We start from the raw sequence: 26,130 nt of genomic DNA, 5'->3' as shown, positions 1-26,130 counted from the left end.
AAAACCACAAAGAGCAATACAAGTTGAGTAGAAAGACTTTTGAAACTCTGGCTGCGCTCACTGTTGCATGTTTATGAAAATGAGAGCGGTTGAAAGTGAAGTTTGGACCTCCATAGCTCTGTCAACATCTGCAGGGACAATGAGCCAACTGCAGGGGAAGTCGATGACGATGCTCTGAGGAGATGCAAACATAAATTGATTGGTGATTTGCCCAACCACTAAGCAAGCTCAAAGGGATATGCTGGCGGAGAAGCAATATGATATGCTCAATAATAGAAGCATTTATTAAGATGGGAATATAATGTAACATAACAGAAGTTTTAATAGTGTGTTGGACGTTGATGAAGTCTTGGCAATAAGATGATACAGATGGAAAGAATCCTCCATGCACTTTTTGAGTGTATTAAAAGAGTGACCACAGACCATGGGATTACGGGCTTGCAATACTCATTTCAAAACCACCATGCTGGTTATAAATCTTAAAGTTTCATTATTTTGATCATTATTTTTGGAAAATATTATTATTTTGACTTGTATTAGATGTGACAGTGAATGAGCGTCATGGGTGGGACGCATGAATGTAGAAGAAACAACAGCGGAGTTGGAGAGACAAGTAATCATAGATAAAAAAGTGTCAAACACAATTTAGTGAAAAGATTAAGAATGGAAATAGCGGTGAGATAATGTAATAATAATGGTGAGACACTTCAGGGGGATAAGAAAACAATCTTCAATTTATGGAAATCCATTTGTAACATAATTTGTAGTGTAATTTAATAAATATAACAAATAGTTGTACGAGACATGTTTCATCATGTAATGTCTTCATTTGAAATAAGGTGTTTAATTTGTAAAAGCGGCTAAAATAGCACATATAACACACTTAAATCTAAAAAATGAAAAGATCCAGGTTAAAAAAAGACTTAATAAATCAGGCTTGGAATTAGATATTAACAAATCCTTCAAGTACGTAGAAGTTAAGTAGAAGATTGTGAAGTTTGGTGTGAGAATGTGCGACTGTAAGGGCTGATCTTTATGTCTCTGGGAGAAAAACGCATTTAAAAAAAACAATAGTAGTTACAATGTGTCCCATATAAATCCATAGATGAAAGTGGGTCAGATGAAATCATAAAACAACTTTAGGTGCAGATGTTTCCAGGTGAAAGGATAGATAGTGAGAGCTGACCAAGTGTCTCACCAGTCCCAGCACTGTTGTTTTACCGAAAATGTTCCACAAAATAGTTACACAGTGCATCTTTAAATTAAATTGCAAAAAAATCTGGAGCAAAAGGAAAATAAAGAAGATAAAATGTAAGTATGCGTGTGGGAAGTACATGACCATAGCCTCAGCTCATCTAAGAAATGGCACATCCTGGTTAGCCAAAAACAAGCTAGTGATGGCTTAGATTCTTGATTTGTATTTGTAAAAGCTTAATACTGATGCAGAGGGGAAAAGGTGAATTTGAGAGATTATGTCAGGAGTACAGTGAGTAAACTAGTGATTTCAAACCAAGAAAAAAGCAGTATATCATGTTTCAATGCTGCTTTTCTATGAACGCATTGCTCTAAGGTGGCTCTGCCTGGACATACTGCAAAGAAAAAGCAAAGAGTAAAACATATGTAGAATGCAAAACTAGATGGAGCAAACCAAGCAAACCAAGCAAATATCAACCGTTACAGATACAAAACATATTAAAACTTTCATTATTTTCAACGGAAGTTTAACTGTCTATAATGTGTGGTTTTGATGCATTTACACACTATGAGAGATATAAATCAATCCAAAAAGCAAGTGGAACTATTCAAATCAGATGTTGTTGTCTTTCCGAAGTTTGTGCAGTCTATTCCAAACAACAACATGCCTCGTGTTATCTAATAAAAATCTGTATTAAAGCGCGGCTGCCTCCCTCACGGCTCACGAGGCCCCGCATGACAATCCTCTTCAAAGCGCCCTATAAATGTGAGTGATGAAATTGTGATTAATGTGCTCTGTCAACATCAACTACAACAGACAGCACAAGAAGCCACTGATCTCTTTGAGCGATTTCAACTTTTTGGCACGCTTCCTGTAACGCCCTGTGGGGTAGAGCGAGGGAGATAGAGAGAGGCGGAGTGAGAAAGAGCATGAAGATGGATTTTTTTCAGACAAACAAAGAGGGATAAAAAGCAGTAAGCCAGCTGTCTCTCATTAGACTAGCAGCATCTCCCCGTCACCGCGGAGACCAGCAGGGGGATTAGCTGTGATTGGGCTGATAGGGCCAGGCACCGGGTCTCTCTCCGTGAGTAATCGCTAAAAGCATCATTTGATAAGTGGAGAGTCGTTGGAGACGTGCCTTCAGTGGCTCTGATATGTTTGCGGACTGTGGGTTTTCATAAAGTAAACCCGTGCAACTTTTATGGCTTAATGACTCACAAGTACGGGCTATACCAGCAATATTTCTTTCATATGTTCGTGTAATTATATCCTGATACCGGAAGATGGAAGAGAGCCACGTCCCACTGGTTTCCAAATCGGACTTTGAAACCAGCAAAATCTCCATTAAAAACGTCACATAAAACTCAATCTGGAGCTATATATGTACAAACCAAAAGCCCAGTGACACGCCAACCCCGTATACTCAACGTTATTACGCTAATAAAATAACTCCCATTTCACCCATTCCAAGTCGAAAAAAAGTTGTATAAGCCGCTGCACGATGAAAAATTATATCAAAATGAGAAGGGAAGACGTCTCATTACAGCTGACCAGACTTGGCCCGTTTTCTGACAGGCTTCCAACGACACCGCTAAACACTGGAGAGGTCAAGACAACAAATGTCTGAGAACACAGGCACTCCTCCTCTGTACTGTCTGCCAACACATCCACGAGAAAATCAGTTAATGCAACACGGCCACTTGAGAGGCCCATAAAACGCCCTTACCAAAACATGTTTGTTCTGCTGTGCCAAAGATGAAGAGAGCATCCATCATATTTGCAGGGGAGGCTGACACGACACCGGGGTCATGCACCACCAGGCCCCGGCCTTTGAAAGGGCCCATAAATCAATCTGGCCTCTATTACTAACTATTAATTTGGCTTTAAAGTTTGACTGTGTTTATGATATACAGGCCCTGGTGATTTATGTGGACACACTGACTCACTCCTTCACTTTCTTTAATTGCTTAGTTTCCAGCTCGTGACCCTACAGTGACCTCCGGCTAAAGCTGCCAGGATGTTTCGAAAGCAACTCAAGTGGTGTGACAACAGCACGCCGGACACTTCGGACATGGCTATATTGTGTAAAAGTGTAAACGGACAGTACCATTTCCTATATATCAAGCAAAATAAGCAAAATAAACACACAAATCATTCAGTAAATCACTATTACAGTTTGTGCTATACATTTAGGGTTATAAACTGCTGATAATACAAAAACAATGTTCCTCTGGTGGTCTTAATCAACAACTACATTAATCATGATACTTTGACCTAGTTAGCAACTTTTGGTAAGTAAAATTGAGTTTTAAGTTTGAAAGTTTCCTTTTTGTTTCAAGCAACTTTTTGATTTCCACATCTTCCACAACAGTAAAACACACTTCTCCTCTATGACCATTTCTTAACACAGACATTTTGAAGTTTCTTTCAAAGCCCATGACCCCAGCGCGACCTCAAGCTCAAGCTGCCAGTGGGCTTTCAGAATGCGGTCCCTCTCTGGTCCAAATTGCTGAGCCAATCCTTCAGCATTCACAACACAGCGCCACAGACTCTGATTCTCTCCCTGCCAGACACTGACAGACACCTGGAGAATAAACATATTTCCCTCCACGCTAGCCCGCTAACTAAACATGTCCAAACTATAACACACAGCTGCCTCTACCTCCCGAATATGTTGTTATTAAAAGACGTGGTGATGCGATTAGCAGATAGCGGGGCCGTACGCACGGACAAGCTGAAAGTAAGCAGAACTTTACGGGCCATTGACGTTATTAAATATAAAACAGACAACAGTTGACTCCACGGGGGCTGTCCTCACTCGCCCCGATTATTCCATTCAGAGACGCGTCACGGAAAAAAAATATGATGAATTTACCCTTGAAAGGAACGGAACGTAACAAAAGGCAGAAAGCGGTGATAAACATGCTTTGGCTTTGCAGTTGCTTTACCTTCCCCACATTCTTTTGGAGTTTTCTCTGCGGATGCATTATTTCAGTAAAATGATTGGACGGGCCCGCAGAAGGCACAAGCGCCACGGTATATCGCACGCTGTTTGTTATGTTTGAGAGCTTCGGGGAGCTCATTACTCTCAAGCACAGGAGATGAACGCGGCGACATACTTTACACTGAGCGTTTGAGATTATAAAAGGAAAAATCGCAGCGACAAATAGAGGAACAAGTCTAGCTAGTGGACTTGATTTATCCACATGAGCGCTGCAGAAATACACAGTGGTGGCAAGACAACAAGGCTTGAAGGTAAGTCGATGATTTTGTATCATGAAGTAATCGCAATAAGTGTATCCTGAGTTTGGTGAAGGCGAATAGCTGGAGGCTGAATGTGCTGCTGTCAATAGACTTAGATTAAAGTGACCTGTTAGACTGACACATCAGCCAATCAGATTTGTCTCTCGAGCCTAAGGGGGATTTGGGCCTCCCCTGACATTTTATTGGTTTATAGAAAGAGGCAGACAACATGAACACAGGTTAGGTTTAACGTTTATTTTTCAGAACCTATACTATACTAACCTGACTTCTTTAGATTGTCACTTGAAAAACAAACCTGCAGTTGTGCACGTCTGTCTCCTTCTATAGAGGGCGAAAGCCTGCGTTGTAATCATTTAAGCTCCTCCGTGTTTTAAAAGCCTACACACCTTCCCCAGACATGTTGTGATTGTCTCAGAGCTCAAATTGCTTCCACTTCTGCATTTTAGAAATTTCGCTGACAGCTACAGTTACTACAGTTACGTAAGGACTTACATTGGAGACAGTCCTATAGGGCACTCTAGTGTCTGTCTACACCGGTGTACGAATGTGTCTTAATGTGCAAGTGGTGCATTGATGCAAAGTGCTTTGAGTGCCGAATGGAAGCATAAAAGCGCGATATAAATTTACCAAGCAGTAGACAAAAAGTACATAATTCGAAGCAGCAAGTCCTGACAGTAAAAAAGTTCAAGTGTACCATTAAATCCCAAAGAGAAAAAGCCAAAACCTCACATAATGCACAATCATGGCTCTAAAAGCTTGCGGTCTCTCTTTCGATTTGGACGGCTCCCCTCGGCGCAAACTCAAAATGAACCGCTGTCTGCTGCCGACTCAAACAGGTTAGTGTCCGTGCAGCGAGAAACAGAAGTGAAAAGATCCACTTGAGGACTTTCCTGGCTCTGTCACGGCCAATCTCCCTGAAGAAGCGTTACCCTGTGTGCAAAGGCTCATGGGACCGGGAGCTGGCTGGAACCATCCTGCCATCAGTCTGCTTTACATTATACGCACCGGGAAGTGGGGAGAGAAAAAAAAAGAAAAAACGGGTGTGCATGCTCAAAAAATCAAGTCGGATACATCAGTGGAGCAAAATCTAAGTGACACGCAAGGAACATTTATAGCCGCTGACGTCGCTAACAGGCTAAACCGTGGAGACACTTCATCCTGTGTGAAACGAAAGAGGTAAATGTTATTCTTTAGGAAACATATTTTTTTAAGCAAAGTTAAGGATGTGCAAACAGAAAGCGGTGTACTGGTGTTTTGATAGACAAGGCCAGTTAAAACCGAGGCTTCGACAGCATAATATGGGCCTAGAGGAGTTCGACAACGCGCCAAAAAAAGGCACCACATGTATTTTCCAAAAGCGGCCCGGTGCAGTCCAAATGGCTTTATGTGGTTTAGCGCCATTTGGTTCCATGACCTCTTAGTCCTCAAAGAGAATTATCACATTATAGCATTCCAACACGCCCAATTTCCCAAAATACAGCTCAAGGCTTTTGCAGGCAGGCTCTGCTTAGTGTTGTGGTGGGGAGGGAAACACTTCAGTGGCAGTGGATGAGTTGTTTCTTGTTTACTTCAGGTATTTATATTCGCGTTTTTTTTTCCTTTTCTTTGTGCCTTGGCTGCTGTTCCGCTGTCATTATGTGTCTCCTCTTCTCAGAAATGCAATAAAACACAAACTAAACACACAAAATGACTTGCTTACACATCCAGACAACAGCGGGACTTGGACAACTCGAAAAGAGCTTATTGTCAGCAACTTGCAGAGTCCGGGCCACCAATGGATAAAACATAGAAAAGAAATCACACACTATGTATTTTCGACGGGGGCCATCAGGTTAAAGGTCAAATCCATGATCAAAGTAAGATCTGCAATGAAAACATCTGCAAATGAATAAATGAAAGAAGATTTAATAACATAGTGTGGAACATTCCAGGCAAACAAACTGCATCATTATCACTACACATTTGGAAAACACAAGGACATGGTTGTTATTATTTGGATGATTTCAAAAATCAGATTCAGAATCAGAAAAGGTTTATTGCCATTTTGTCAATGAACAAAATTCACAAACATAGGAACTTGCTTTGGTGATTTGATGCAACATAAAACAATGAACAATGATAAAAACAAGTGGATCTTCTAACTACAAAGGGGTTAATATTTCAAATGTCAATGTGGTCGATGCTGCTCTGTCTGATCATTTCTGCATCTACTTTGACTGGTCTGTTTCTCCCAAACCACCGGCTGGTTCAGAGGAGACACATAAATGATGGCACAGGTGCACTGTTTATGGAAATGATAAACTTTGAAAATGTCTCATGTTCTAATGTAGATGATTTTTTGAACTCTGTTACATCTAGTGTTTTGAATGTTCTGGACACCATCGCCCCTATGAAGGCTAAAATGGTTAAAAATAAGCAGAAGGCGCCGTGGAAAATGATGATTCGGTCAGGGCACAGAAAAGGGAGTGCCGCGGGGCCGAAGACAAACGGAAATGGCGCAAGTCAAAGCTCCAGGTTCAAAAAGAGATTTACAGAGAGAAGTTTTACATGTACAACCTCATTTTACGAAGAACTAGGGAAGGAAGTAATCAGATTAACAAACCCTCCAGCTCAGCTGCCGTTAGAACTAATTTCCACATCCAAGTGTAATGAGTTTGCATTATTCTTTAATGACATCAGGGCATTAAAAATGCTATCAATCCCACAATGCAAAAAATAACCCTAAAACCATCTAGACACTTAGAGCTGACTCACTTTGCCCCTGTAACTGACAAAACTGTCCTGTAGATCATCACCAGTCTGAGTTCATCTACATGCTGCCTCCATGTGTTACCCACCAAATTTCTAAAGTCTGTGCTGAACAGTTTGTTAGCACCACTCACTCAAATAGTTAACATGTCGCTTCAATCTGGAACATTCCCAATGTCTTTGAAAACTGCGGTCATAAAGCCTCTCCTAAAGAAGAGCAGTCTTGATGTCTCAGTACTGAGTAATTACAGGCCCATCTCTAATCTGGCATTTTGGAACAAAGTCCTTGAAAAGGTTGTTTACCAACAGCTCACAGATTTCCTCTTAATAAACAACTCATTTGATGTTTTTCAGTCAGGTTTTAGACCTCATCACAGCACTGAGACTGCTCTTGTCAAGGTGACAAATGACATCCGCCTGAACACTGACATGGCAAACCCTCAGTCTTGATTCTGTCAGATCTGAGTTCTGCTTTTGACACTGTCGATCATGGGATCCTCTTACAGAGACTAGAGGACTGGGTGGGCATCACTGGCACTGCCCTAAACTGGTTAAAGTCCTATCTGGAAGACAGGAAGTACTTTGTTGAAATTTTTAACTGTGTCTCAGACCACATGCCCCTGACCTGTCGAGTGCCCCAAGGGTCAGTCCTGGGACACCTTCTGTTCAACCTCTACATACTGTCATTAGGTCAGTTGATGTGCAGCAAAAATGTGTCCTATCACAATTATGCAGACGACACGCAGATCTATGTTTCACTATCGGCAGGTGAATCTGGACCAGTGGATTCACTCTGTCACTGCATCCAACAGATCAGTGTGTGGATGCAGCTGAACTCAGAAAAGACTGAAATCATCATATTTGGCCCAGAGAAACAAAGAGAAAGTGTTAGCGGTCACCTCTAGAATCTCGCTCCAAAACCTTCAAACCAAGTTAAAAATCTGGGGGTAATAATGGACTCAGACTTGAACTTTAACAGCCACGTCAAATCAATAACATCAGCAGCTTTTTACCATCTAAAAACATTGCCAAAATCAAAAGTATAGTGTCTAAACCAGATTTGGAGAGACTTATCCATGCGTTTGTCTCCAGTAGATTAGACTCCTGTAACGGCCGCTCACTGGCTTCTCCAAACGAGCTGTAAAACAGCTGCAGTTCATCCAGAACGCTGCTGCTCGGGTCCTGACTAGAACCAGGAAGTATGATCACATTAGTCCTGTTCTCAGGTCTCTGCACTGGCTCCCTGTGGCTCAGAGAAGAGACTTTAAAGCAGCTCTGCTTGTGTACAAGTCTCTCCATGGCCTAGCACCAAAGTACATCTTGGGCATGTTAGTGCCACATGAACCATCTCGGACTCTGAGGACCTCAGGGGCCGGCCTCCTGCTGGTGCCAGAGTCAGGACTAAACATGGACCGGCCTCCTGCTGGTGCCAGTGTCAGGACTAAACATGGACCGGCCTCCTGCTGGTGCCAGAGTCAGGACTAAACATGGACCGGCCTCCTGCTGGTGCCAGTGTCAGGACTAAACATGGACCGGCCTCCTGCTGGTGCCAGAGTCAGGACTAAACATGGACTGGCCTCCTGCTGGTGCCAGAGTCAGGACTAAACATGGACCGGCCTCCTGCTGGTGCCAGAGTCAGGACTAAACATGGACCGGCCTCCTGCTGGTGCCAGAGTCAGGACTAAACATGGACCGGCCTCCTGCTGGTGCCAGAGTCAGGACTAAACATGGACCGGCCTCCTGCTGGTGCCAGTGTCAGGACTAAACATGGACCAGCCTCCTGCTGGTGCCCAGAGTCAGGACTAAACATGGACCGGCCTCCTGCTGGTGCCAGTGTCAGGACTAAACATGGGGAATCTGCTTTTCAGTTTTATGCAGCTAAAATCTGGAAGTCTTCCTGAAGATGTGAGACAGGGTTCTACTCTGACAATGTTCAAATCTAAGCTAAAAACTTGAAAAATGTTTAGCTGTGTATATGACTTATTTTCTTTGCACTCTTCTCTTTTATATCTGAAACTGTTTTGTGATTTCAGTCATGTCTTTGTGATTTTAATGCATTTTTTTCCTGTTGTGTGAAACACTTTGAATTATCTTGTACGAATTGAGTTCTACAAATTAACTTGCCTTGACAAGTAAACAGTGCAGTGAGTGATTATTTAAATTGTAGCGATAGATTCAATTGTAGTTAAAGTTTAAAGTAGTTAAAAAATCAATCAATCTCAGATAGTTTGAGCCTATTTCTCTACATTTTACTTTTAAAAGTCAAATGAAGTACCGGTACTAAGAAAGACTCCACAGTAACCTAGGGGTAAACAATCTTTTCATAAACATATTTGATGCACAATAAAAGTCCAAATATGTTTTGCATCTGTGTTGAGTCTGTCAATATTATACTGTAAACTCTATATAAAGATAAGTGACTTTGTGTTTTCCACTGAAGCCAGTTCTGTGTGAGTGCTTTTCTCAGGACGCACCACTAGACTTACTGTGAACGTATGAAAAGTGAAGGCGTTCATACTGTGTGGGGAGCAGCAGTGCTTTATCAGAACCACGTGGAGCTCCCAGTGCCAGGGCGTAATGGCATGATTGAAAAGGAGTTTAAACTGTGGTCACAACCCACTCAGATCTGACTCTCGAGCGGTCTCCAAAGAGGTCTCCAAAGTTCAGCCGCGTCTCTCTTCTCCCCTCGCATTAACTGTTCCAATATGTACATCATGCGTCTGACAGAAACGAGGCTATTTCCCCGGATTGATGGCGTCATGAGCGGGCATGGATCACCGTTTTGTTGAGCGCACTTGCCGCTGTTGCTATGGTTCCAATTTATCTACAGTAAACAGTAGGGGAGATTTGTCATTTCGGATTTCAGAGGGAAAAGGAACACAGTGGAAAAACAACTGTCAAACAAGTCAAATACTGTCATGAATAAACTATTACACTGCGTTTCTCTATTACGATACTGGGGCTAATTGAGACTTAAATGTGAGCGCTAGTGACAGCCAGAACGCTAATTACTGTTCTTTGTTACGGGGCAAATGAGATTGTGGTAAGAGGAGCTACTGTTATGAACAACACCTCGTGAGCAGCAAACACAAATATCTAATTAGGCCAACTTGTTTTGTATTTCCTAGTGGACATTCATGAATAGGTTGTGGGGACAATTTACTGTCCCTGGGCGATTTGTAGTTGTCGAAAAGAAATGACAAAAATCTACATAACTTCAGAAAAGAAGTGGGCTATGAATCGAAATTGCTGTTTTGAAGATGTGCAACAATTTATAGTGTTAATCATAAGAAATGCTAAAAAGAAAGAGCTGAGTAAAATGAAAAATGATGTTGTAAATGGTAATGTGAATTTTTGTGATTAATTTAAGAGACATTTCCCATGTTGGGAAAGGGATGTCACGATATTAAATTTGAGAGTTATTGTAATTGTGAGAAAAAACATCACAATTTAAAGATTATTCACAATTACTGAGAATGTGCCCAAAAGATAGTTAAAGCTTTAATTTTCTTTCATTCCCGTGGTCTAACATGTTACTTTTCCTCCAGTTGATGAACGACTTTATGAAACTGAACTTTCTGAAAGACAAAATAAAGTTAAATATGACAAAAACAGCAAGCTAAGTCTATTCTTTGGACAATAAAAATACTTAAATTTGCTTCTAAAATGTTCACAATTTATTATTATTATTTTTTGGTTCGCACGATTATATTGTGACCAGAATAATTACGATTATCGATTAACCAAATAATCATGACATCCCTATTCACAAATAAATTGTTTTAGTACATTTCTGTTGGATTAACTCCAAATAATAGTAATAATGTTCATTTTTGTCAATATCACCGTCCCCTAATACAGAATGTTTTGTTAAGGAATGAGTCCGCTCGTTTGCCATTTTAATCTTGTGGCCTTCAGTCTTTTGTGTTTAAATATCAACATAAATGATAAATAACTCGGGAAATAAATTGGCTGAGAGAGAAAACGTTGAACTTTGTGTCAGTTTTTGTTACACGTACATTAGCACAGTCATTTCACCACAGATTCAATGTCATGAACACACCCTATTAGCAGAGTGCATTATTGGTCACCTTCCAAACTCAGCAGATACAGATATAGTGTAATTGACATGTTACTTCTGACTCCCAACAAACAGAGCAGCGACACCGGAATACTCTGGCTTCACACTTAACTCCCTAATAAGAGAGCGCTGAAGATGTGCCACGCCAGCCATTTCATCAAAGCCACAACCTTTTACTTGCGCATACGGAATAAATAATCACGCGCGGCACGTTCAAAGACAATCCGACACGAAACTCTGCGCGTCATGTCAGCTCCAATCAATGATTATCTGGGCTTTCATCTGCGGCTGCGGTGACAAAGCCAAACATTTCTCTCCCACTGACAAGCTATGTAAATAAAATCTTATAAAGTCCTTTTACCCTTGCAGGGAAAAAAGCAAGCGCTAGTTCCTCGGCTCCTTTTCATATAAAGTCAAACATGCCACGCCGAGGTTAAATTATTTTAGTGTTTACCTTTCGCGCTTGCCTTTTGCGTGACGAATGGAGAACAAAGCAGAGCATAAAGTGACATTAAAAGACTACACTATCGTAACTGATTGTTTAAACAATAAATATGTTGTTTACTTTCAACCCCGCTCCACACATGCTTCTGATTTGTGACTGAATGCGACCTCAGATGGATTATATAAATGAAATCGTACAGTTTAAACGCTGTAGGCCTCGGAGTGACGGAGATGAACTGTAAATATAGCATCGTATGAAAGTAGCAAAGCAGGGCAAAGGTTTGGAGGGTGAAGGCTCAGAAGTAGAACTGCTCATGAAGATACAGGATACAAGATACAGGAAATGATGTTTTAAAACTCATTTTGTCTAGTTGGGGCGTAAAGACAATTGATTGAATACTGAATAAGAGAAGCTAAATGAAGTCTTCATACACATATCAACTTTATGAGTTTTAAACCCTAAATAGTGTAGCGCACATAACTAATTAAGTGATTAAACATAGCACAAGATGAAATGGTCAGATTGTTTTGTAATGAATATAGTAATATTTAGAATAAATTGTTCTGTTTATAGTACAGTTACTTTGTTCAAATTCTTTCCACTAAATAATGACTTAAGCTTTATAAGAGCACTAAGAAGAGGATTGAACATTTACATATATAGTACCTTGTCCCTTCTTAAAAAAAAACGAAAACATATGTACCAATATTATTTAAAAGTAACAGTTTTCTACCCACTTTTGTCAGGTCTAACTGCATAAAAACACTGTGTTAACTTCCTGGACGTGCCTGGCAGTATGACCCCTGACATTTGCAGTAATGAGCAGTTTAGGCTCGTCTCTTATCACACTAAAGATCCAAACACTGGCACTAATACATGTGAACCTTTGTGATTCCTAATTTGTCCGTGCTGCCCCTCAGTAGAACCGGGGCTAAGTGCATGGGCTGTGGATAATTAAGCGATTGTGAGAGGAATGTACGTGAGCTGTCACTCCAATGGCTAACCACGTCACCGCGGGCAACGGAGACGCGGGAGGACAGCGGCCCGTCGCCTTTGATCTGGCCTCATGCATTCACAATCAGCTCACTCACATGGACAGCAGCACTTAAAGCAATAGGAACCAGGGCCCATGTTCAAAGAAGAGGGCCCCTGCAAAGGTAGAGCCACTGTCAGGGGCGCTCAGTGGAGAAAGGATGAAAGGCGAGAGCGGACGAGGGAAGCGACAAATGAAGGACTACAGAGGGATGTAAGACAATAAGAGCTTCACTTACAACTTCACGCTTGGGCTTGACCACCTTCATGAACTCGCCCCTCGCCCCAGCCTCCAGCGCCTCCAGCTTTGTGACTTTTCTCGTGTCCAGGAACTTGAGCTGGGGCAACTTGTGGAGAACAAAGTATCTGCAAAAAGCAACAGAAACACTTAATATAAAATCTTGGTCGTCTTACTTTTAATATGAAGGTTAAAAAAACAAACAGAAGCAAATTATTTTATTTGGAAATATCCGTCTATCCAGATGTTTCAGGATTGGAAGATTTTGTGAGGACCTATCCCATTTCAAAATATATCTATATATACAAAGAATATCTACTCAATCATATAAACTTTATTTCAGACTTAAGCACAGTTGTCAATATAAAACATGAATAAATGATGAGCAGTATTACAGCACTACAAACATCATGTCATCACATTTTTCAGAACAGATAATCCAGATTTCACATAGAAAACTGACGTATTCTAGAATGTCAGGTGAACTTAGTGAATGTTTAAATCAAATGAGAGGAAACAGAGTAAACCAACCCAGACACGGAGAGAAGACCCCCCTCTGACCCCATTTTATTTACACCACACAGGGTCGTCACAATCTTGAGCTTTATCAGAATGACCAGGGAACATAGAAAGTACTATTATTTACAGTTGAAAATTGGTCTATTGTGTTGAGTATTAACTTATTCATTAAACTGTAAAGTGAGTTAGAAATGTTCGCATTGTGACTAGTAACAACCTGTAATAACATGTAATTACAAGGTGCATAGGCGTTCCAGGGGTTATTGCATGTCGTTCCATTACACTTTATGTGGTCAGTAAAATGTGTAGAGTAAAATAAAATGTTACCAAATAGACATTAAGTTACATTTAAGGGGAAATAATAAATAAAAATAGCACTATATGAGTAGTACAATAATAGTACTTCTCTCTCTGATCTAGTACATGTCATAACCATTTCTTGTCTAGTGTTGTCTTGATTACAGCTATAACATATTTCATTGATAGTCTTCGTGCATAAGGCCTCAGAAAAGAGCAAACGGGGAGCTGTGTAAACGGCAATGCACTAATCAACATGACACAAACGCTGGTATGTAAATCACACTTCAGCGTGAGTTGAAAAGATGTTTAGTCTGATTTCACTGGCGCGCACATTTTAAAACGCAATGATCCTCCCTTGTATGTAATAACCTTCAAAGACGATAAGAATAAGTGCGACGTATAAATAGCACGAAAGCAGATAGGAGCCAGCCGCCTGCCACAGCTGTCACTCGGCCCGCATCAGCGTATCTCCGCCGGCTCTCAAACGCACTCCCGTCTTTCATTCGGAGGCAGGGAAACGTCAGAAGATAATGGCTGGAACACATCGATGACAACAGATCCTTTCACATGCAGCCAGGCAGGAATAGAGGGACCAGTATGTCAAGGATGAGTCTCCGGGCCGGGGGCAGCACGCAGGAAGGCACCCAGCGGCACCTATAAGTGGAGGGTGTGAAAGGACAGGGCGGGGTACGGGCCCAGGCCAGACGAGCTGTGACAAATTGATGACGGCGACGAGATGAGATGTCGTTGTGGACTTTTCGGCACCTGCGGATTATGAGCGCGGAATGCAAGGGGACGGAGGCCAGATCGACACGGGGAACAAGCAGGAATTAAAGTCACGAAGCTAAGCAGTAACTTGGCATCTAGTAGGCATTCGTGTTCAAGAAACTGATTATGTCTTAATGTTACAGCGGTATTAAAATCTACACATTTGTATCAGATTAGTCCACAAACTTGCCGTAGTAATCTTCAATTGACAACAATGACAATTTGGTGATTGATAAAATGCCATCCCTTTTGGCACTGATAGAAAAACTAGAACATCGCTTTAGTTCCTTTGTGCTGAAATGTAATTGCCAGTTTTTGTTTCATGCAGATGTTGCAGTAGATACAGAGGGGTTAATAACCTCAAACTGGGTCAAAATAGCAGTATTTTGACAGTTCAACAGGAAATTCTGCCAATATAATATTATGAACCAAAAAACAGTTATTGAATTGCATTGAGTTGACCTGGTGGAGGGTGTTTTCATGATATGTTAAGATGCCCTTGGGAGACAGGCCTAATCCTGTACATGAGGTGGTGGTCCGTGTGTGAGCCGACATGAGAGGGTCAGAGCACATGACAAGGCTGTGTCAGGCTGTGGGGATGCACAGGGATATGAATGATTCAGGGCCGCCGCACAGGGACGATTGGGGAGTGGACCTGGGGGGCAGTAAGGGGATCAAGCATTTCAGACCAAATTATAGTAGTGGTTATAGTGGTACTGCTATTGCACTCACAGGATAGGCCAATAGTTCCAGATTAGGTATTTAATCATGTTGTCTTGTATGTAATATTTACTCATTAAAGCACGTATTTTCCTGCATTCACTATATTCACCATAGGTATATTAATTGCATAATTGTTTGATGTATTGTAAAGGCCTGTGTGTTGTTGTAATACCACAACTGGCCACATAGGGCAAGCCTGGTCAGGACATTTAACCTCGCCCCACACAACGCAGTGCACAGATCTAATGTTTCTATGTCATTGCACTAATTGGGGCACCACTGGTACACACAGGGCCGCTGCACTTGAGAGGGGAGGCTCCTGAGGCGTTGGGCTGGGTATTTATTGCCCAAGGCCAATGCTGTCACGACCTGCGTTCAGCCTAACCTTGTCAGACATAAAATCTGCATCACGCTCAAATTGATGTTTTACTATGTGACACATTATGAATATTACATTATAGGACTGTAGACAATGTCAGTCAAAACACAACAGCTTTCCTCTCCAGCAGGATAAGCATGCAAGGAGAAAGGGAGGAGAGGGGGAGGGAGGGAGAGGCAGACAAAAAGACAAACCAAAGATTATTCAAGAAAGGCACAGTTGCTAAATGATTAATAAGCAACACAGAGTCAGAAACAAGCACTTAAGGCTAAAACAGACAAAAGGGAGTGTGCGTTTGGCCTTTTATGGCGTTTCATGTAAAGGACCCTGACAAATGGTGGTCATATTGCATGGCTTGAGGCCTGGCCTGATGTTTAATGCATCATCCGCTCTGGTATGGCAGGGTAGTAAACACTCATTTGTGGTGCTGACTAGTCACACATGAAATCCATTTTGCAAAGGCAGGATGGAGAGGCCAGTTGACAAAGCTTTTAGAGTGATGTGGTTGAATCGTCAGCCTGCCTGTGAAATGCAGGGGGTGGGATGTAAAAGAGAGGAACATCTCCAAAGCCATTACAGACACAGAAGCCATCACTCTGAATAGCTCAGTATCCAAACTATCTGTCCGGAAAGATAAACTCACCACAATGCAATGACTCTCTCTTTGTAATGCACTACCTGCTTATTCTATTATTTATCCAGTGCTGCAGGAGGCAGTTTTGTGGTATACAAACTAAAACATTTTAACAATTTAACAACTTTAATTGAACTTTAGCCAAAAATTGTCTATATGGTTTTATGCCTCCCTTAAAACTTATATTTTTGTGATTTATGTCAGCATAATATCTACAATTGTATGAGACCTTCTAAGAAAAAAACAATGAAATATGTGGTGTGGTGTAAATTTAACTTATATCTTGTTCCAATAGAAAATAGAAAAAGTCAACATCCATATTGTTTACTCCCAACCTATAGCACAGAATGCCAGAGTTCATCCTAAAGTGAGGGGAAACTAGAAAAACTTTTCCTGCGCATTAATAGAGGATAAGATAATATGGATATCTGGCCTTGTAGTATTAGATGACTACATTAAATCATAAATGTTGCTGATTGATATCCAAATTACTTTGGATATTTTTGAAAATATTAAAATGTAGCTTTAAAAAGAGGAATTGGCATTTGAAATATACCTTTGGTTAAGGTTAGGATTAAGGTACCAAGTGTACCCGTAGGAAAAACCTTCAATTCCACTGGGGCGGCTTGTGAGGAGCAGAGGTCACTGCAGCACAGACTCATCTCCACATCATGAGCTCATCTTGGTCAGGTCCTGGAGGATTTCACCTCTGGTGCATGTTTTATGTTGATGGGGGAAACCAGAGCCCAGAGGAAACCCACCCAGACACAAAGAAAAACATGCAAACTCCTCACAGAAAGGCCCAGGTGGCCCGGGAGTCAAACCCACAACCTTCCTGCTGTGAGGCGAAAGAGCTCTGCCACTCTGCCACTATGCCATCTTTAGCCATGTGAAGTACTGCATTCTAAGGGCTGGTGCAGTTCTATATGTTAGCTCTAATACATTTTCAATGGGAGAGTTAGCGCTAGCCATAAACATTACAACCTACTCTGGTTTGGTGACCGCTCTCATAGTTGAGATGCACTCATCTTATAGTGTCTCATTTGAGGGCAGAAATTATTTACATTTTGTTTTATTAGTCAGATGAAGTCTGATGAGCATTTCCTGGACTACCACCTAATGACATCACATGGTGGAAGTGAGGGTTTTGAGTTAATCTGGGGAAGAAGGATTACTCAGATAACATGTGTGGATGAAAATAAACACAATAACAGGGATGTTTGAAAAGAAAACAACAAAACAACAAGTCAATTTAGAATGATATAGGATCTTTAAACAAACCGTCTATGCATTGAGTAAAAAAAGTGATGGTCCGTGTGTTTCTGACCTGTATCTCTGGTAGTCGTCCTCGTCCTTGTCAGGGCTGACCAGCTGGTTGGGGCAGGCCTCATTGCCCAGCAGACTGAGGTACTCCAGGGCTGGGGTCACCTCCGCCAAGTGCTCCAGCAGCGCCTCTATATCAGTCAGGTGTCAGAGGGCGCATGTCAAGGACCCTGCTCGGTTAATTACATTAGCATTTAGCCCCCTCCCGGTGCCACCCCCATCGCTGCCCCTCCCCTGCCGGGTTCTCTTTTCGGAGCGCTGAAACACATCACTGTCAAATTTACTAAGGTGCTTAAAGGGCCGAGTCAGTGGCTTTGTGAGACTGGCCAGACATAGGGGCAATTTAAGGTGCGGATTTGGCATATACGAGTGACACGATTTGGCTGTGGCTGCTCTGCTTTCTCGCTCTCTCTCCATCCCTTTCATTTCCTAGGTGGCCGGGCGCACAACAGTGACAAAATGATGGATGCCCTGCGGTTCAAACGGTCCGTGCTTCCCAAAGCTGTGGAAAAAAAAAAAAAAAAAAAAACTTGAGCAAAAAAAAAAAAAAAAAGTGGCAAAAAAACAAACAGCCTCTAAGCAAGCACATTCATCACTAATACATTCGCTCGGAAAATTGAGCCCCAAAGTGTCAAAATACAACGGGTGTAATGCGGCGAGCTAGCTTTAAAATGGCACCGCGCCACGTCAGGATGTACATAATTGGCCTATTAGCATGTGCCGACCACTTCACAACCGAAAGTTAGCTAGCAGCCCCAGACGAGTACTTCAAGGAGGTTTTTGGTACGTTGACTCTGGAAAAGTGTATACGCGTTAAAAAAAAAAAAAAAAAAAGAGACATCGTTAGCTAGCAAGAGACACGACTAGCGGAAAACAGGACACATTGCTAAACCTGTTCTGAAGCTAAGAGGAAAAGTTCACACGTCAGGAGTAGATTATAAACAGCCTGGCAGTGTGGCGCAAATATAAATGTAGGCCTTGCTGGGAAACATGTTTACTCAGGGTGGTAAGTAGGACACACAGCAGAGCCATTATAAGTGATGAGTGAGCGTGTGTTCTTAGTGACAACTCCAATTAAGCTACATTTTCAGCAAATAAATCTGCTCCGTAATGAATTATAGATTTTGTGGAAACAAAATAATAAAAAATCATGTTGTGGGATTGAAGAAAACTCGAAGACTGAACTATGACATCAGGCTTTTTGCAGTTTTCTTACATGTTTTAACTGTGGACCTGATCATTTTGCTGCTGCTCTATATTTCGCATCAAAATGTGGTGTTTAAAAGTCTAAATACTAGAGGCTTTGATGGTTATATTATTTTAAGAATCCCTTTCATAAACATGCCTACTGAAATAAATTTTTTGCATACTTTTCTATACTACGATTCCATAATTAAAACAGTTTTCCTTTTTCTCAATTTTACATTTTTTGTTGTTATTTTGCATTTTAGAGAGCAAGCACTTTGTTTAAAAAAAATTGTGTGATTTATTATTTTTTATCTGTTTTGTTTTATCCCGGATCATTTTAATGTTCTTCTTATATTGTTGGTGCAATTAAAATGGTATTAAATAGCGGCTTTGAAGTAACCCTTTATTAATATTCCCTTCATAAAAACATTAAATCAATGCTGGTATCCAATTTTCTAATTTAAATTTTGCACTATTTTAGAGAACAATAGAAATGTATTCCCTATTTAAAAACAATGTATTTTCAAATAGAAATAATTCATAATATTCTATGTGCATAAGTTATAAGGAATGTGCTTTTCTTAGTCACTTTGAAAATCCATGCAGGGCTAATTCTTAGACTGAGCTCCACTAGAGGTCCCTGTGGTTCAGAAGCAAGCGCTGAGGCTGTGCGAGACTACAGTTCCTGCTGTATTCACTCAATTCACTGTTATATCCCCAAATATACATAGTATTCAATTTAGTATACATATTTGACCTAAAAATACATAATTAGTTTCTTATCTTTGATTCACCAATTATATATATATATCAATTTGTTGCACTTCTTATGTAAAAAGGATTGTGTTTCAAAGGATATCTGGTTCTTGTTGAGCATCAGGGTGTGCAGATGAGGTAACTTAGGCAACCGGATGTCATTCCCGAGCTGATTGTTGTCGACGATCAGCTCCTCAAGCTCGGGGAACATTTTGAGTCCGTACAGAGACCTGCAATGACACGACAATAGGGAAGAAAAGCATGATCATTTTAAGTGTGGTGGCCGTTGAATAAAATACATGTAGACTTTGTGCTTTGGTGTGGAGGCAGTATATGTCCGGGCCTGTCAGCGCAGTGAATGACAAGAATTAGTGGCGGTGAGCTCCCCTGGCATGGCGAGGCATCCTTCAGCGGCTGGCAGGATGAGGGATGGGGGTCACTTGTGAGTAGCCAGGATTCAAAACAAAAGGCTTCAGAAATGCGGCGGGCAGGATGAATTTGTCAATGTCTTGTGCCTGGAGGCGCCCAGTTTCGCCTGACCCTAACCCTCCATTCCCAAGACAAATCACTCTGTCACACTTCACCTTCACTCCCCAGACACAAATTTAACTTGTCATCCATCATTTTCCATGGAGGAAGCGGAATACACTCACAGTTGTGCAGAAAGGGGAGAAAAGTTTGTGCAGGCTATGTGACGACAGAGGTTAGCAGCGGATTTTAACTTGAAAGGAAACGCTATTTTTTAAGAACAAGGAATTCGGGGGCCTTTTTTCCGCTGACTTTTATGAGGCGCGAGAAAGGTGAAAGGCCATGGTAGCTCCTTGCTTCTTTGTCTCTCGCAAACATACATTCTCACAAGCATAAAAATGATGGAGGAGGCTGTTAGCGGTAATGCTAGGGCCCTGCTAAGTTCAAGTCACAAGGTGCGCAAAGGCAACTGCTACTGTAATTCAACCTGTCGGCCTGTTGCACATTTTTACACTTATATTTATGACAACTCACTTCAACACAAACATCCCTGCATTTAACGATTAAAGATATGTCTTACCCATTACCTATGTTTGACTTTTGCATAATAAACAATCAGACTGTTTAGCACATTAGAAGGTTGGATAAATATAAGTTTGACAGTCACATCGCTGCGTGACAAACTCAAGAAGCGCTCGGGTTAAACAGCTGCAGTGTCAAGTGATGCTCCTTCCTGACTCTGCCTAGTGTCAAAGGCTGCCAAAGTACACACCATAGGCCTGTAAATACAACACTTGTGCCATGACAATCTGCAAATGAACCGCCCTCCAAGGTAAGGAGGCGAGGGGGGCAGGGTACGATATGGGTAAAGCGGCTGTGAATGGGAATTATAAAGTAACACATGGGTGCAGTGATGATTAGTGTGAATTCATTGTAGTGTTCTCTATTCAAATTAGCTCAAGTGTATTTTTGATTTAATAAACCAATCAGCCAAGTGCAATTTTTGATACAATTAGTCCAAGTTTACTCACAGAGCAACAGTATAAGATCATCCATTTGTTTTGTTTCGTAAAGTCACAATTCAATTTGAATTAAGCAGAAATGTTTAGAAAAAATATATAACATTAAAGTGCTATTATGCTGCAGTGTGATTTAAGTGGCTCTGAGTGCTCATTTCACACAAAAAATCACCATGTGATTGACCCCAAAAGATGGACCAAACAGCGAGTGATTGTAACAAAATAAAGCTAGATCAGCAACATGTTGTTGAGTGAAAAGCCAAACTAGCAGATCCCTGCTCCAGCAGCAGACAGCTCCGGCCTGTGTGCTGCCAAAGCCCCTGCTGACAGCCCTTATCACGGCTGTTTAATGCATGGACAAGATGGATGGAGAAGAGAATTGCCTGCTTAATGAAATTAGCTCATCAACAATCATTGGACCGTAAAAAAGGTTCATAGAGGCTATTTACTTTTATGCTCTGGGTTTGCAAGTCCAATTTCGGCAAACTACGTCTATAGAATAAGAAATTTCATATTTTGTTACTGAATTAAAGTTACATCTTATCTTAACTATTTCCAAGGAAACAAGCCAATGCCATCAGGCATTTTTTTTCTTTGTATGTAAATGCTAAATAAGACGAATCTGAACCATTTTTTTCACATAGTACCTGCTATTAATTATATCTTTAGCAATTTGCAGGATATACTATAACATAATATCACACCACATAAACAAATTAAGTTATGTATAATTACTGTATTGACAAATGTGGACCAACAAGGGCATACTGTAATTAATCTGCACGTCTAATATCTACATAATTGCGTACTTTGGCCGCATGCTGCCAGTTGCTAGCTAACTAACTCCACCTGTCTGTGCATGACACTAGTGTGTGCATATGTGTGTGTGTGCGCGTGCGTGTGCAGGTGTGTGTGTGTGTGCGCGTGTGTGCATGTGTGTGTGCGTGTGTGTGTGCATGTGTGTGTGCGTGTGTGTGTGTGCATATGTGTGTGTGTGTGCATGTGTGTGTGTGTGTGTGTGTGCATATGTGTGTGCGTGTGTGTGTGCATGTGTGTGTGCGTGTGTGTGTGCATATGTGTGTGTGTGTGTGTGTACATGTGTGTGTGTGTGTACATGTGTGTGTGTGTGTGTGTGCATGTGTGTGTATGCTAGAGAGCTGTAGTCCTCTGGGTTCTGTTATTAGCTGGCTGGTTAAAGGGAGCTCGGCAGCGCAGGGGGGAGCCATATTAATTGTTGTTTTCATGTCACCACTGCTGCGTGCACTGGTTGATTTAATCAGTTAAATTCACAGCCAGGGGAGAGCCACAGAGTCCCATCTACTATTAACTACAGTGCCAAGATCCAACTTCTAATACAGCTTTGCCTCTGCTCCCTGTGCACATTTCCATAGCCGCTTTCATTACTTTTTATAAGCTTTTCTGGTTTTAATGCGCGTGGCTTAGAAAACTAACAAAGTGGAAGGCATTGCAGGAAAGTACTTTGCAGTAGTTCAGCTTTTAATAGAACAAATGAGCGGGAATTGAATGGGTTCCCGGGGATTCAGAGGCAAGGGAGAAGAGCGGTTCCCAAGTAGTGGGTCTGGAACAGAAAGAAGGATGTAGGAGTTAAGATTTGGGTCAAAAGAAACTGATGTAAAGAAAAACAAAACTGTAAAAAAAAAAGATAATACATTAGTTAAAAAATAAATGTTATCGACATTGCTAAAACAAGCAACATGTTAATGGTTGTAGCTCACTACATTCAAACCTGGGATGCCATCATAACACAAACAAAAGTTGTTTCAGCAATTTTGTTTTGACAGGCAAATAATGGGAAAATATATATACAGCCCAATGGAGGACCACAAAATCACATCACTGAGAATTCAATTAGAAAAATATATAGTTTTTGATAACACCATGTCATAGTGCTCATTATTCACAAGGAAATTCTAACTGCCGGAGAAATTGTGGTTGCCAGGAGGCCCAAATTATCATGTGTTTAGGGACTGTCCTGTTGCTCAGAAATATTAGACTGAGACCAACAAAGTGCCATCGCCATCCAACTTGATTTAAGAACTATGTATTAGGCCCCCAAACTCCTGCCATGGAAACAGTCAATTGATATATTTAATCTATAAGCATTATTATACGAAAACGTTATTATTATTTTTTTTTAAATGACAAATTTGACCAACTTTGGACCAGTTGGGATTCTAATTTTCATTTACAGTAAATGTGCCATCATTTTGTTTCATTGGATGTTTTGTGCTACTTGTCTCTGGTTACATTCTGTTCTGTTTGTTATTTTTTAATTGAAAAAACCCAACCCAAAACAAGAGGCTGGGTCAGGTTTCTGAATCATAATTGACTAACACTGATAAAGATAGATAGACAGTTAGATAGATGTTTTCACTGGCCTTTAAAAAAAGGTTTCGATACACTTGCATTCACTGACAATGAACTGCTGTAGTGTGTGTGTTTTGTAGTACACGCTCTTATTTTCTGTATAAAATATATACAAAATATGATATGAAAACTTAAAGTTAATAAATCAACAATGGAATAAGTGAAACATGATACATCTGTATTAGATAAACAATAAAAAAGATAATGAAAGCGGAGAGCGGGGTTTAGTTGATTGTCACGGCTGAGGCAGAAGGCTTTAACGAGCTGACGAATCGGCTGCTTGTTAAGATAATTATGATCAGGCTCATTGTCAGGTCTAATACCTCAGCCGTGTGGCCGCTTCTTCACGCTTTGACTAGCACTTAGCCCGGTTACGCTCCGGTGCCCCACATCACGCCTGTATTGTTGTGTGCTTACATCAGCGCAGGATATAGGTGTTAAACCCACTAACGGCTCGACGCAATGATCCGCATGCATATATTTATACAGTGAGGAGACGTAGGTGAGTACACTGCAACCAGGTATAGGGCTACCTACAGGAGATTACATGGGCTTACATGAGTTATAGAGTTGGCACTAGTTATAGCACTTTATAAGTCCAAATGAACAAATTAAACTCTAAATTAATTAAACATTACATTATTTTTTCACAATTACTGTTTTTTACAAGGCTGGTAGGAAGAAAATACAAAAGGCAAAAAATAAGATAGCATTTGATTTGAGCATTTTAACCCAAGCACACTTTTTTGCAGTGTACTCGAAGCAGCAGAGAGAGCGAGGACATAGGACACCAGACAAGGACACAGCAGAGCAGCAGAGGAGACAGTGCTGACCCAGGGAAGGGGCCGATCAATGGCCTAATACTAATGCAGACGTAGTGATTGATAAACCAGTGCTGACAACATGGGGAAGAACAGTCTCCAGAGTTATTGGCTGAAGTGTCAGTCAGCGGGGCCGATGGGGTGTGCGTGTCATGTCACATCTCCTCGGGCCGAAGTGAGGCAGGCTGACGGCACACAGCTTTCTTTACATACGCCACAGACCTGCTCTTATGGAGGCAGCGGCGACGAGGCACAGGTTGGACCCGTTTTGGTGGATCAGAGAGGCAGAGAGGTCAAATATTTTTTTAAAAAGCAGAATGATATTGATAGTGTTGACTGTGGAGAATGCAAAAATGAATAAATATTGATAAGCATACATGAGATACGTACATGTAACATGCCAGATTGCAGTCATAAGATCATTTACATTCTAACTAACTTGACAACAACACACTCATGAATATATTACGCAATAAGGTAGGCAGACACAGGGGACAAGGCGGGTGAATTGTCATGCCCCGGGATAACCCAACAGAAGTATGCACTCCATGGCAATAGGGTTGAACCGCAAACATATGCATGTATAAATACACAATAGTACTCATTTGAATAAATATTTGTTCAGCTCATCAAGACACTGAGGAAGAGCTTTTGCCAGTTCCACACCACAGCCCCTTTTAGTCGACCAAGGAACTCTGTGTGAGCGTGAGCCCGTAGTAAAGTCCCAGTGTCCTCTGAAGGGCGGAGCACCTCAGCACCACAGACTGACAGACACTCTGACGGCCAGCGCAGGGGCCAGCAGATAAATGTTTGATGAATTGACCAATACTGGGGCCGTGATGGCCTTCATATGTGCATAATGGACTATTCAGAGCACACTTCTGATGGCCTGCCAGGATAAGGCACTGTAATGAATGGAAGAGGGAGTTGACTGAACCCGGGGATAGGGTCTGGCTTTAATAAACTTAATAAGAAAGGTGAATGGTGGAAGTCGCAGAGGAGGAGGCTGAGGAGGCGTTATGGTGGAGAGTGGAAGGGGAAAAAGCTAGAAAAGTGAATTTTGTAAGCTTAAATGCAGGGTTACAGGGGCAAAGAGTCTAAAGCAGTCACGTGCCTACAATGAATGACATGTTTTAGACGTGCGCCTGTTTACAAGGGCATGTCTTTGCATAACAGCTTCATGCAAACATCATCATCTATTAGCAAGGTTGCGTGGTTCGAAGAATAAATGTATGGTACTTTAAATGAACCATGTTGTCATGTTATATCTTCATCAAACATAACTGGATATTTTGTTTCACTTGTTGAATGTTAGAGTAATCTTGCAAACGAGGCTGTCTCCTGCTTCAAAGCTTAAAATAATTTGTCCCTACGCATGATGTCATTAGGTAATAGTCCTTTATAAAGTCCATACACAAACTGCCCTCACTACAAGGGACAGAATGACGTCACGGTACAATAATCTCATGATGAATTTCTTTGTATGATATTAATTGCAATATTTTGAAGATGAATTGTAGAAACAGAATTGTAGAAATTACACTTTTGCCTTTAAAATGGCTAAATAAACCTTGTGAATCATAACTGCCATGTTCCAAAGAATTAAGATGTAAAATGCTAATAACAGTTATAACTGCTCTGATTTATGTAGTTCTCTTCCTTTTTTTTTTTTCTTTAACTTTTATTGCAGTAAAGCAAAGGCGCTAATAATTAAATAGTTCTGACAGCCCACAATATTATTGAAACTTGTGACAATACGATGCAACATTCAGTTATTAGTTTAGATGACCCTTTAGTGTCCCTGTAGGGAAATGTATCTTCTGCATTTGATCCGTTCTTCA

General features: G+C 41.1%; 1 protein-coding gene across 1 annotated transcript in view; it reads right to left on the bottom strand.

The window, feature by feature from the left end:
* Positions 1-26,130, bottom strand: part of lrmda (leucine rich melanocyte differentiation associated) — a 248,587-nt gene that overhangs the window by 87,986 nt on the left and 134,471 nt on the right. The window contains exons 3-5 of the mRNA XM_072437196.1: positions 19,692-19,823; positions 17,654-17,788; positions 13,005-13,131 (exon numbers count right to left, since the gene is read on the bottom strand). Of these exons, the coding sequence (XP_072293297.1) occupies positions 13,005-13,131; positions 17,654-17,788; positions 19,692-19,823 (394 nt within the window). The remainder of the gene's footprint in view (positions 1-13,004; positions 13,132-17,653; positions 17,789-19,691; positions 19,824-26,130) is intronic.

This window comes from Eucyclogobius newberryi, unplaced genomic scaffold, assembly GCF_026437365.1.
Source record: "Eucyclogobius newberryi isolate DKJ021-1_F unplaced genomic scaffold, fEucNew1.0.hap1 SCAF_8, whole genome shotgun sequence".
Lineage (NCBI taxonomy): Eukaryota > Metazoa > Chordata > Actinopteri > Gobiiformes > Gobiidae > Eucyclogobius > Eucyclogobius newberryi.
This window is presented reverse-complemented; position numbering and strand designations above follow the sequence as displayed.